The 13,051-nt window shown below is 42.0% G+C and overlaps 1 protein-coding gene across 2 annotated transcripts in view; it reads left to right on the plus strand.

Annotated features, from left to right (window-relative positions):
• Positions 1–6,526: 6,526 nt before the first annotated feature.
• Positions 6,527–13,051, plus strand: part of TAPT1 (transmembrane anterior posterior transformation 1) — a 48,055-nt gene continuing 41,530 nt past the window's right edge. The window contains exons 1-2 of one of the 2 annotated variants that reach the window (XM_071743896.1): positions 6,527–6,949; positions 11,664–11,794. In XM_071743896.1, the coding sequence (XP_071599997.1) occupies positions 6,655–6,949; positions 11,664–11,794 (426 nt within the window). In that variant the 5' untranslated portion in view covers positions 6,527–6,654. The remainder of the gene's footprint in view (positions 6,950–11,663; positions 11,795–13,051) is intronic. The other variant, XM_071743895.1, reaches the window with a different exon arrangement.

Consider the following 13,051-nt stretch of genomic DNA (forward strand, 5'->3'; position numbering starts at 1 on the left):
AGGAGGCTCAGCATTTTTGAAGAACACAGTTTTAACTGCCTAAAATCAGGAAAGCACTTACCCTTCTGTTTAAATAAAATACATTTGAATTGTTTTCTGAATGGAGTTGCTTTCCAAAAGTGAGAGACTTCAGATCCTATCTGGAGATGTCACAATCTAATTTTAGGCACAAAGCTTGTAAGTATCTGCAAACTTTATCATAATAGAAATGCTCTTGCTGAGCTGAGATTTACAACTTATTAACATCAGTGGGAATGTTTACAGAAACTCTGAGTGCTAATGATTCTTATAACAGAGATTTCCAGCTCCACTTGGGCTTGGAATGATTGAAAACTCATCTTGTAAATTCTATCCCAGGCCACTGTAAATTTGGGGATTTCTCTTCTGCTGCCTGTATCTGAAAAAAATACAAAGAAATGGCAGACTGAAACTTACACATTAGGAAACTGCTCTTTAGAGGTACCATTTTCTGACACATGAACAAAACACCAACCACTTTCTGTGCGGTACTGGAAATTTCATTCTTAGGTACAGGAAACTCACATTTAGGCATTGAGACCCTTGTCCCCAGGTTCTCTTCCTAACTCATGACTTTTGGAGCCCTCACAACAGTTCTTCTATCTGCATTTTCCCCACCTATTTCTTCCCACCTATTCCCTTCACACCTCATGTCTGTCTGAGCTCTGCTGAGGAAGTAGCTGAGGATGGAGTCAAAGGCAGACACATTCTTATACCACTTAAAACCATAAAACAAAGGGAAAAAAAGGAAAAAAGAGGTTACAGAACCTTTCTTCCAGCACTTCAGCCTTAAGATTGTGGTAAAATAACTTGGAATTGAAGAGGTTTAGAAATCTCTGTTACTTTACTTTCAATAGCATCAACTTTCCTTTCTCATTGAACTAGGGTCCGAGGATAAAACAAGACATAAAAGTATCTCAAAAGAATTATTTCTTCCAAAGCTTTCAAAGATGGCAGGTTTGAAGAGTCATGCTGCCATTGGAAAGCACCACTGATTTTAACTCTGCAACATCTCCTGTGCTGTATAATGGGATCCAAAGCAAACATGGAATGGAAATGTACCAGTGAGAAGTCAAACCTGACTTTCAGGTACTGTACTATTGCATAAGCTGATTTTTACTTGCATTATTCAAGAGCTGATGTTGAGTAATGTCCTTAGCTTACCTAAGAGTCAACCTAACCTTAGGGAGCCTACAGCTCAGGGAAAAAATCTGGTAAGCTTTAGCATTGTAAATTTTATATTGAAACAAGGGAAAAATTAGTAAGTGGAACACGTAGGGTGCTTGTGTCTCTATAATGTTTCTTATACTGATTATTTTTCATATGTGAATACTACCCCATGCAAAAATTCATGTGCTGCCTAGATGTAGAACATGAAAGGAAGGAAAAAAAACCTTTACATTATTCTTCCCCCTGTGGGCATAAACAGATATTTTTAACTTCAGTTACTAAACATAACTGGCTGAAACAGAATTAGATTATACATCCAACCAATACTTCAGTACCTTGCAAATCTATGGCAGCTGAGCTGCTGAAAGATTCAGAACTAAGTTTGTTAATATCAGTTGTTGCTAAGAGATGCATTGACTTTAGTAGAAGAATGAATATGCACCCACATAGTATGGATTGATGAACTAAAAGTCACAAACCCAATGTAAAATTATTTGTTTATATCAGAAAATGTCCTGAAAATATTTTATTATTATTATACTTTGAGTTCATGATAAGTTTTGTTGACTTGGCTCATCCCAGGAGGTGATGACACTTTTAAAAATGAAGAATGACTGAAAATCATTCATATTGAGGAATATAATTCAATATAATTATTGCAGGAGACTAATAAATTAAAGCATTAAACCATAGATATTTAGTCTTATTTTATGATATTGCAAAGTATAAAGAAGTTTGAGCCTCACTGACACAAAGCTTCACAGAGAAGATGGATACCAGATGTTTTCATACAGGAGTATTACAGTTACAACTGTTTCATACAGCTCTGAGTATTACACTATTATAATTATTATAATTATTTAAAACCTGCCTCTTCTTTATTGCCAGTTAATGTATTCCCCAGTTTCATATACCTCTCCTCAGTATAGCACATTGAGTTTCCATACTTCTTTCTTGACTTCTTTTACATCTCCTAACCCATGTGCATAATTTACTTCTTATACTTCTCATATGAGATACAATTTTTGTTGACAGATTTCTTTTTTACATGTTTGTATTGCTTTCTAAAAAGAAGATCTTACTTGATCTCTTTTTAGCACACTTCATTGACAGACTGTCTAAGGGGATGGGATATCTGAGTTGCTGGGGGTAAAGTCTGAAAAGACAACAAAGATCTGCTGGGAAAATGTGCTACAAAATGATTATACATTTTCTAAATCTTCTTCTTAACATTTTGGGGGGGTTTGTGGGGGAAAAGATAATCAAATAATTTAAAAAAATAAAATAAATTAGACAATGTGAAAAGATTCTTTAGAAAAATACCATCCACACAAAGTAGTTGCAGCAATGAGTACTCCAGAAGTAAAGCACAGCTGAGCTGGACACACTGTTAAAGTCTTACTACTTGAGAGTGCCAGAAGAAACTTTACTGGTATCAGATGAGCAAAAATCCCTCAGTAAGATACAACAGAGGTAAATAATCATTAGTATATGTAGGGAAAATTTAAGGCAATAAATGAAGTAGCTTATGCAAAGCCCCAAGGTCAGCAATGCTGTCATTCCGAATATAATTCAAGTAACTTTTAATTCCCAGTCTGTGTTCACTCCATGACTGTCCTAATGGTTTTTCCTGTTGTATGAATGAAACTGCTGCTTCTCCTTGGAAACAGGCATTATTTTGAAACAATCCCTTTCCACTCCACCTGTCAATTATCTCTGAGGGGAAAGACTTGAAATTTGAGCTGTGGGAACACGGATAGGGCTTGTCCTGCTCTAAGAAAATAATTTCAGGAAAAAGATTGGTGAATGGTTGTGAAACTGCAAAAAATTCTGCTGCAGTGACTCCCTAGCATGTCTCATAATAACTATGTCTCATAATAAAATTATGGAAATCAATGAAGTACAGCTTCTTGTGCTCAAGCAGCAGGTGGTCCCAGGTACCTCCCCAAACATTGTAATTGTAATGAACCACTACAAATACTGTAATGAACCACTACTTCCTATATCAACACTGCTAATATTTTTCACTCACTTTTCCCCTCTGACTTGGCTTGCCCAAGAACTCAAGTATATAAAGACTCAATGTTGCTGAAGTTGTGTTGACCTTCTGCCAGTGGCCACTGTGCCAAAATATCCTATGTAGTAGTTGAAAGACACAGATCTTTGCATGTCAAAAAAAACCAAAAACAAAAATACCCACCACAATACAATTATGGCCAATGATAAATTACAAATTAGATGTAAAGTACAGAAAAAAAACATATAGACAGACTCTTGAGGGTAGCTGCTTAATGTGATTTTGAAGCATCAAAAATGTGAGTGAATCCTTAGCTGGGCTGTATTGCAGTCATAGTGTTATCATGCCTTCAGCTGGACTACTTCAAGTGTAAAACTGGAAGATCTTGTAAACCAAGCAAGGTTATATTTGGCTAACCCCTAAATAGAAAAGGTGTACGCTGTTACAACTGGTTCCAGAAATTCATCAACTTCTCAATGAGCCTGAAGGAAGAACATACCTGGTTGTTAGATGATGCTTGATGCTGCAAAAGCCTTCATTTGTGTATGACTGATAAGAAGGCTGTGACATTTTTTGTTGTCCCAAAGTACCATGCTATGCATCTTTATGGATGGATATAGCTTTTGTAAGCAGTTGGAAGGAGAGGAGCAGAATATCTCTCAGGGTGTCCTGTAACTTTGGATGGACTTAACAGCACTCCTGCTGAGGTAACTTTTCAGCCTTTTTTGAGCTCTTTATTCTCTATCCTGTTTTCCCAAATGCTTTTTACATCCACAGAGAAAGCATGGGAGAAGGAAAGCCCAGACTGATAATGTATGGTAGCCATCACTGTTACCTCCCTGTATGATGCTCTTATTACACATTATAATATGTGCCTGTAAAGAGTACTCTCTTGCCTGAAAATCCCAAGACTTGGATTAAGAAATCCTACCAGATTTTATGCATTTAGAACCACTAAAGGCAATGGAAATGGGCACCTCTACTTTATCCAAAGCCTGATGTGCTCTTTGAGACAACTGTACAACTAGCTTAGAGGTAGTTATGGACTACAACAGCCTTCCAAGGAAAGAATAAAGCACTCCTTGTTTTCCCAGGACAAGTGGCTAAATATTAAGCTGCTAGAATCTGGCCTCTAAATGCATGATAAGAACATGAGAACTGAATGTGAAGCAGAGATGGTACGTGAAATTCAGGCCAGGTATTTTGTCTTTGTGCCCATATGCATTGCCTTGGCAAACAAGTGCTTTGCAGTTCCCTTGAGCTGCCTGCTGCTTAAATTCCTGCTTACTCTTGTATAAATTAGAAGCACTTCAAGACAGGAACAATTATTTTCCACTAATATGGCTTCTGACCGGCCTTATCACTGCCAGTATCACAAACCAGCATTTTCAACTTTGGAAAAACAAGATTCCAGGTCCTGGGGCTGGCAGTGCCTGTTGACTTTTGCAGGCTCCTTGAGTGCCTGCCCTCCAAATGCCCTGAGGGATGATGCCAGCTCCCTGCCAGCTCCCTGGCACTCCAGCACAGCACGTGTCCTTCAGGCAGGTGTGCCCAGCACCTGTGACTCCTTCCACAGATCACCTGCAAGAAGAGCTACACTCAGAATCACAGAATATTTAGGTTGGAAGAGACCTCCAAGATCATCCAGTCCAACCTTTGATTAACACCACAGTCAACTACTACACCATGTCCTTAAGAACCAGGTCCAAATACCTTTTAAATGTCTCCAGGGATGGTGACTCCACCACTGTCTTGGGCCATTCCAATGCCTGACAACCCTCTTACTGAAAAAATACTTCCCAACATCCAGCCTAAACCTCCCCTGGCACAGATTCCATCCATTCCCTCTGCTCCTCTCACAGTTCCCTAAGGACAAGAGGCTTTTTCACTCCTTGCTCCAACCTCCCTTCAGGCAGTAGAACAGAGCCCTAAGGTCTCCTCTCACCTCATCTTCTCCAGACTGAACACTGACCCGGGCAGCATAGGCCTATGACCTCAGGTCTAGTCCAGCACGTGCTGTGCAGTTCATTGAAACCCTGTTAGCTTTTGAGTTAATCATTCACCTCTCACTTTCCTTTTTTCTGAACAAGGTCTTTTATTTGCATGGCACGAGCTGATGAATGGTGTCCCGCGCAGAATGGTCAGGGGTGGGAAGGGGACCTCCTCCTAGATGAGGATCATGTAGGTCAACCCCCCCTTGCCAGAGCAGGATACTCTGGAGCTGGTTTAAGAGAAATACATCCAGGAGGGTCTTGAATATTCATCTCCAGGGATGGAGACTCCACAACCTCCCTGAGCAACCTGTTCCAGTCTTGTGCTGAGTGAAGAAGTATTTTCTTATATTTAATTTAAACCTCGTGTGTGACAGTTTGTGCCCCTTACCCCTTGTTCTATCACTGGGCACCATGGGGAAGGAGGACCCATCCTCCTGACACCCACCCTATAGATATTTATAAATATTAATACGATTCCCCCTCAGCCTCCTTTTCTCTAAGCTCTCTTAGCCTTTCCTCATGGAGCAGATGCTCCAGTTCCTTAATCATCTTAGTGCTGGACTTTCTCTCCAGTAGTTCTTGAACTGGGGAGCCCCGTTCTGAACAACATTTATTTATATTTATATTATTTACAGAATCATCACCAAGTCCAACCCTTGATCCGCTCCCCCCGTGGTTCCCAGACCATGGCACTGAGTGCCACATTCAGTCTCTTCTTAAAAACCTCCAGGGATGGAGAATCCACCCCCTCCCTGGGCAGCCCATTCCAATGCCTGATGTAAGGAATGCCTCTCTGTAAGGAGTTTCTTCCTAATATCCAACCTAACCCTCCCCTGGCAGAGCTTAAGCCCACGGCCTCTTGTCTGACTGATGGGGAAGATGGAGAAGAGCAGGACCTCCTTCCAGGGAGTTGTAGAGAGTGATGAGGTCTCCCCTGAGCCTCCTCTTCTCCAGCCTCAACACCCCCAGCTCCCTCAGCCTCTCCTCATAGGATCTGTGCTCGAGTCCCTTCACCAGCCCAGTTGCCTCCTTTGGACCTGCTCCAGCACCTCAATCTCCTTCCTGAACTCAGGGGCCCAGAACTGGACACAGTAAATTTATATTTTATATATTTTAATATTATTTTTATATTGATGTATAAAGCGCCTATCACCATATTGACAAGCATTCCTTGGAACCACTCTGACAGCAGCCGCTGTGGCGGGTGAAACCCTGCCCGCAACGACACACCTCCTTTCCCTAACAGAAACATTTTTATTTACACCAAAAAATATCTATAAAACCACCGCAAGTTTCCAGAGGGGGAAGCAGAGGGAGGAGACGCGCCACGGGGTGGCGGTCCCGGCACCGAAGCGGTTAACGGCGGCAGCCCCGCGGCAAAGATGGCGCCGCGCCGGCTTCGCCCCCGCCCCTAGCGCCGGGCACCGTGGCGGGCGGCGGGGCCGTCGCACAGAGATGAGTCAGCGGCAGGGGCGCGGCGCGGCGGGCGCGGAGCGGGCGGTGAACATGGCCGCGGTTCCCGACGCCGCTGCCTCCTCCCCCGCCGCGCCGGGCAGCGGAGGGGAGGGACGGCGCGGCGGAGCTGCGGAACAGCAGGAGAGCGTCCGGGGGGAACCGAAAACTCTCTGGGGTAGCAGCGACCCTCGGCCACCTCCCGCCGGAGCGGGGCAGCCGTCACCGCAGCAGCGAACGGAGACTTTAGGCTTCTACGAGAGCGACCGGGGAAGGAAGAAAAAACGGAGCCTCTCCGGTGAGGGCCGGCGGTGGCGGGGCGGGAGGCCTTTTCCCGCAGGCCGAGGCAGGTGGAAGGGCAGCGAGGGCCCCCGGGTTGGGTTCCCTTCCCCACGGGAGACTGGGGTGGCTGTGGCGGTGTTGCCCGGGGCGGGCGGTGCCTCCGGGGCGCTTCGCCAGCGCTGGGCTCCCGGCAGCGCCTCACGGTTCGGCCCCACAGAGTATCCGGGGCCGGGATGGGTGTTTGAGTCGCTGCCGCTGTCACCCACCCGTGCAAACTTCGTCGGGCGACTTGGGAAAGTGCGCCGGGAGCTGGAGGGCCTTGGGGTGCGGCCTCGTTCAGCCCCTCCGGTAACGGAGCCGGGCGGGCGGAGGAGCTTCCCCCCCGGCTGTTTTGCCTCCTGTCTCCTTATCGTGAAGTTCGGTCAGCCCAGGGAATAAACCCTCAGCCTGCCCGGTTCTGTGTCTGCTTTCCGCAGGAGGGTGTGCGGGGAGGAGAAGGGGGGCAGGGAAGTCCCCGTCGCCTGTCAGGCAGGAGCAGGGAGCTGTCAGGAGGCTTTTAAATGACAAGGACATCATCATCATCATCCATGGGTGACAGGCACTGAAATTAGGGGTGTTCGGTTCGGTACTTGTCGAGGGGAGAGCGAATTCTGATGGGAACCGGGCTGCTGCGACCTGGTCCCGCTGTGCTGCTCGCCCCAACTTTCTGGATGAAGTGTGGGAAATGCTTCGTTGCCTTAATGCGTTTTGTTACCTGTTTTTACTCTTTTTCTTTTTTTTTTTTTTTCTTTCCCTTGAGTATAATTGTCTTTGCGACTGAAAATAGCGGTGCTGTTGGAGCACTGAAGTCGTTTGGAGGTTATTAAAACTCTTTAAGCATAGTTGAGGATTTTGTAGGGGAAAATATAAGGAGTGTCATGGCCTTTGCTCTCAGCCTGCAGCTGTATTTACGTTTACATTTGAGGAGGTTATTTCAGGTATCTGCAAAGTAATTTTTGAAAATAGCCTTGCGTTTTATATAAAAACTTTCACTCAGTGTGGCAAGGTTGATTCAGTGTTGGTAAGGTTATAAATAACCTTATTAGCACCATATTCTTCATGGAGTGGCTTGCTGAAAATCTGGAAAGTGCTCCAAGTGGTGTTCAGATTTTCGGGCATTGGCTCGAATGCAATACCACAGGCTTTACAAAATACAAAAAAGGTAAAAGGGGATTAGTATTTAAGTAATCTGCCAACAATGAAATGCTTTCCTTCTAAATTTGACAGGTGCTTTGTTTGTTTCTGATGTGTTATGTCACAGGACACGCAGCATCATTGACTGGAGTTCTCTGAAAGTTTCTGTTGAAAGTGATATAAATTCCATAGTTGCAGGGAGTTGGCTTCATTGTAGTATTATATGAATTGCTTTGTTGTGAAAAAAAGAGTGGTTGAGATACTGATGTGCCTGAAAGACACCTGAACAAATAACTTCATAAAAAGTAAGGAAATTGTTATTCATGGTTTTGTGTGTGAATTCCTAACTATGTTCAGGTTGTTGATTTTAAATTAAAAATAGTTAAAAATCATGGGTGTTCTCTGACTCTGCAAGAAAACAGGCAAATAACAGGCTTTGATAGAGCAACAAAAAGTTCTAACTCATCTAATGGCAGCAATACATTAATTAGTAGATAAAAGTAAATTCATGTTGGCGAAGCAGGACTGTTCCTTTACAGAGAATATATTTAGAGGGGAAGGAAATACCCTTATTTAAAAAAAGTGTCATTTATTGTTGAATGATTTGTTGGAGTGTTTGTGGAAGAAGTGTTTATGCAGGATTCAGAGAAGTGAAGCAAGTGCCTGGAATTGTTGCATTTAGGATTAGAGTTAGGATTATGTAACAGTAGAAACTTAGTGAGGCACAGTGCATTTCCCACTTGCACAGATTTTCCTCTCCATTTCTGGTTAATAGTTATGCTTGGTGTAGCTATGCATTGAAGTATAGCTTAGGTAAATCATTATTTTTTTGCCAGAATTAGTGGCCCTTTATGTTTTGAAGATGCTTGTGCCTTTCTGTCCTGAAATGGGAAGATAAATGAGAATCCTTGAAGCATGGAGGGTAAGCTGTCTGAACTATTTAAACTTAGGCCACAGTCTAAAACTTCCAGACAGCAAAGGAGGGAAACTTGACGTAGCAAAGGAATTTAAAGTAGGAACTAAGAGTGTTTACTTAATTCTGCTATCAAAGCATAATTTTCTTTTAAAAAGAAGTTGTTTTTCAGATGATTTATTACTTTTTCCTGCCTTGGTGTCTCATCCTGTTCTTGTGCTTGCTGTCTTTTTCCTTTAGGGTCAGCCACTGATCTTTTTCACAGCTGGCACAGAGCTTGGTCTGATGCTTGGTGGCACTAAGGGCTCAGAGAGGAGCTGGCTGAGCAGCTGGGTGCTTTAGTGCATCCCCTGGCACTGGGGAAGTTGTTTTGCAGTCACAGTCTGGAGTTTGTGTATTGATCAGCCTCAGTCCTGAGGAGTGATTATTTCTCTCTGTCTAGGGGATGAAAGTTTAGCCAGGTACAGGAAGCTTAAAATCATTTATTTGTCAACAATAGGCCATGAGCCAGTTTGTGTGAGGTAAGGAGGAGTGATAACAAGTAACTTATTAATTGGAATCATAGGATATCTCAAGTTGAAGGAGAGCCATAAGGAATCCAGAAGTTATTCCATGATGGTTGCCCATATGTCTGTCTGTATTGCACAGGAAACTTCAGTTGTTACCTCTGTTTAAGTTAGAGAATGTCTGTTACCTGTGGTGGAAGAAAGTAGAGCTGGGCAGTTAACAAAGTTATTAATTTGTGTGTTTATGGCTAAGCTTATCTCTTTTTAACTTTTTCAACAAGAACAAATTGGGAAAAACAAAAAAAGTTATTAGTGTTAGTGTTTAAAAGGGAGACTCCAGAAAACAGATTGGCAAGGGATCTGAACAATGACTTAGTGGTATAAACTTCTGCCTTATTTTGCTGGAACGAACTTTGATTGAAACTTTATATGTCAATATTAGGTTTTTGCTACTCATTAAACTACATGTTGATTTTGCTTGTGATAAAATAAATGCCTTCAAGGCTTACAGTAGATTTGATCTACTTACTAGAAGTGGATCAGTCATATATGAATCATTAAAATCACTACCCAAACAGTCTTACACAGGGAAAAACAGTTGAGTTTATGTAGTTTAAAGCAAATCATTACTTAAACGATTTATTGACAAAACATAATTAACCAGCACTAGTGAATTATATAGTTGTGATCAGTATCAGCAGCACAATAAATCACAATTCTAGACATACAGAGAATATACCCCCACAAACTGAAATGCCTGGTTTTACTCACCACAAGTTCCAGTCTCTCTCAGCACATGTCCCTCACCCAGGACAGTGTGATTTATAAGCAGACCCTGCCTCTTCTGCTTCTTTTATGTTTCTGTTGGAGCTGATTCCTTCTTTGCTTTAAAACTTTGTAATTTCCTGGCTGCTTTTCCAGCTAATGGTTCTCCTCATCTTCAGTGTGGTGAATATTGAAAAGCCACTATCTCAGACAGTTGTGTGAACATTTCACACATAGCACCTATACTTGTATTTATCTCTTAACAGCTGTTACCCAGCTAAAGGGTTTGAATAAAAGTGTGTAGTGCAGCTTTTTCTGCCCCCAGAAATGTGGAGTATTGTACCATACAAGGTCCACACTTCCTGCTCTGCTGGCAGTGGTCACCAAGACTGTAGCTAAAATGTGAATTTAGAGTTTGTGAGTATATTCTTGCCATGATAAATGCCCTATAGCTTTTCACCTGTCTGTCTAAATAAGTGCATTTCTGTCTTTGGATGCTGTGTGAACACTGAGAGTTTCTGGTTTTAATGCCAATTTAATCAGGAATGATGAACTTTATGATAGTGTTCTGGCACCTCCAAAGTGTTACCCAGAGATGGTAATTTCAGACCTTGTCAGTGAGCAGCAGAGCATGAGCTCATCCTCCTTGTGCTGACAGCCTGAATTTTCATAATTATAATATCATATTTTATTTCCTTTTGCAAGACCACTCTGCCAAAAATCATCTTTTGGAAGCCATACGAGTTGACTAAACACAAGTCAGCCAGCCTACCACTTATTTTTACCTACAGCTGTTAAAATGGAAAAGACCTCTACGTGCTTGATGGCTTTTTGGTCTTGAAAGACTTGAGTCTGATCATCAAATAATCAGCATGCTTGACTGTTTGTGCACTGAATCACTTGGGATCATGTATCCACGAACGTTTTTGATCTTGCAGAAAGTTGTTTAAAATAAAGACCAAGTTGCTGGTGTTGCTGAGAGACAAAATAGTTTATAAAAGTCTAAAATAGAGGTTAGTAAATTTAGAATGACTGTCAGTATGTTAAGGATTAATTCTACTCTGCATATTGCTTTCAGTGTAGCTGCCTGGAGTAATGTTTTGGAGAAGTGGAATAACTGGGGAAAACGATTGGCTGGGAAAAGAAGCTTGTTTTGCTTGTTGGGAGGCAACAGAGGAATGGGAGAGCATAGGATTTGCTTCTGATACAGCTCCTCCCATACCAAATTATTATGATCCTGGTTATGATCAGCAGCAAGCTGTGTAATGTGATGTGAATGAAACCTACAGGAAGTAACAAAAGCACAGCAGTCTTGTCACTCTTGGGAGGTCATGCCTGAAGTGTCTTCTGCTTGTGTGTGTTTTCAAATGCAGATCTTTCATTGCTGAGATTCATCAGTGCAGAGCTAACAAGAGGTTACTTCCTTGAACACAATGAAGCAAAATACACGGAGCGGAGGGAGAGAGTTTACACGTGCATGAGGATACCAAAAGAACTGGAAAAGGTGAAGTATAATTTGTGTTTTAATTTAGAGATTAAACCCCTTGCATCAAATCATTTAAATATTTGTTTTCCAAGCACTTCTACTACTAAAAAAGATTTAAGAGATCTGGAATGATTAATTTTCAGTGTTTGTAACCTAAAGGTTTTGTGGGGTTTGTGCCTATAAGCATAGGCTGGTTGCTGCTGGCAACTCATGTTATTAGCAGAGGCAGACATGACTAACTTTCAAATCCACATGATGACAAATTCAAATATAAAGATGTCTCTGATCCTTAAAGAAACAGTCAAGCAAGAGAATTTTTTAAAACAAAATGTAATTTGACATTTACAGAAACAAAGTGTTTTGAAGATTTTTCCAGTCTAAAATGTTTTGGGGGTGGAGAGACTTCAGTCTTTAAAAATACATTTTCTGTCTAAGGTTTTTGATGTCATTTTCATAGCCTTCTGTTTTGCATCTTGTCTCTCTATCCCAGTGCAATAGCCCTTCCTGAGGTATTTCTGCCACCTTCTTTATGTCAGCTAAGAAATAATTTTGACCCTGCAGTGAGCAAGTCCCAATGCTGTAACATAGAGGACAGTTTGACTCTGGCTTGACTATTTCTGTTTGATTTAGGAGTCTGAAGAAATATGCTCAAGAACCACGAGAAAGGCAACATTAGTAATAAGGTTTGGCTTGGCTGCAGCACAGCAATAATGTTAAAAGTAATATTGCTAAAATTCTCAAAGACTCTAGGGATGAAGTTACATGCTAGGCTAAATCAATTTAATTTATTTTGAAGGAAGTCTTGTTTCACTGTTCCTCTCACTTCCATCTCCTTTCTTATGCATGCTGCACATTTTGCAGAAGCTGGGTGCTTGTTGGACCATTCTAAGAGTTAATCAGCTCATAGTTCAGTAGTGAATGTTTCACTTTTCTTGCTCTGTTTGTTCTTAGCTAGGATAGGGAGCCAGATTGCAGAAGGGGAGCAATGAAGAGAGAGTAGGATTTCCTTGGCTGGAAGCACTCGGGTTCCCCCTTCAGTATAATTTAATTCTTCCTTGGACCATGATGAGACCTGGTTTTAAAAAACTAAACTCTGTCATTTACTGCAGAATGTGATTATGATGGACATCTGGAGATTATTTAGCCCAAGCCTTTGCTTAAAGATGCATCATTTGCAACAGGTTGCCCAGAGCCAGATCCAGTTGGGCTTTGAGCATCTCCAGGGATAGTGTTGTCACATCCTCTCTGTTTATTCATTCCAGTTTATGGCAGAAG

The sequence above is a fragment of the Heliangelus exortis genome, chromosome 4 (assembly GCF_036169615.1).
Source record: "Heliangelus exortis chromosome 4, bHelExo1.hap1, whole genome shotgun sequence".
Classification (NCBI taxonomy): Eukaryota; Metazoa; Chordata; class Aves; order Apodiformes; family Trochilidae; genus Heliangelus; species Heliangelus exortis.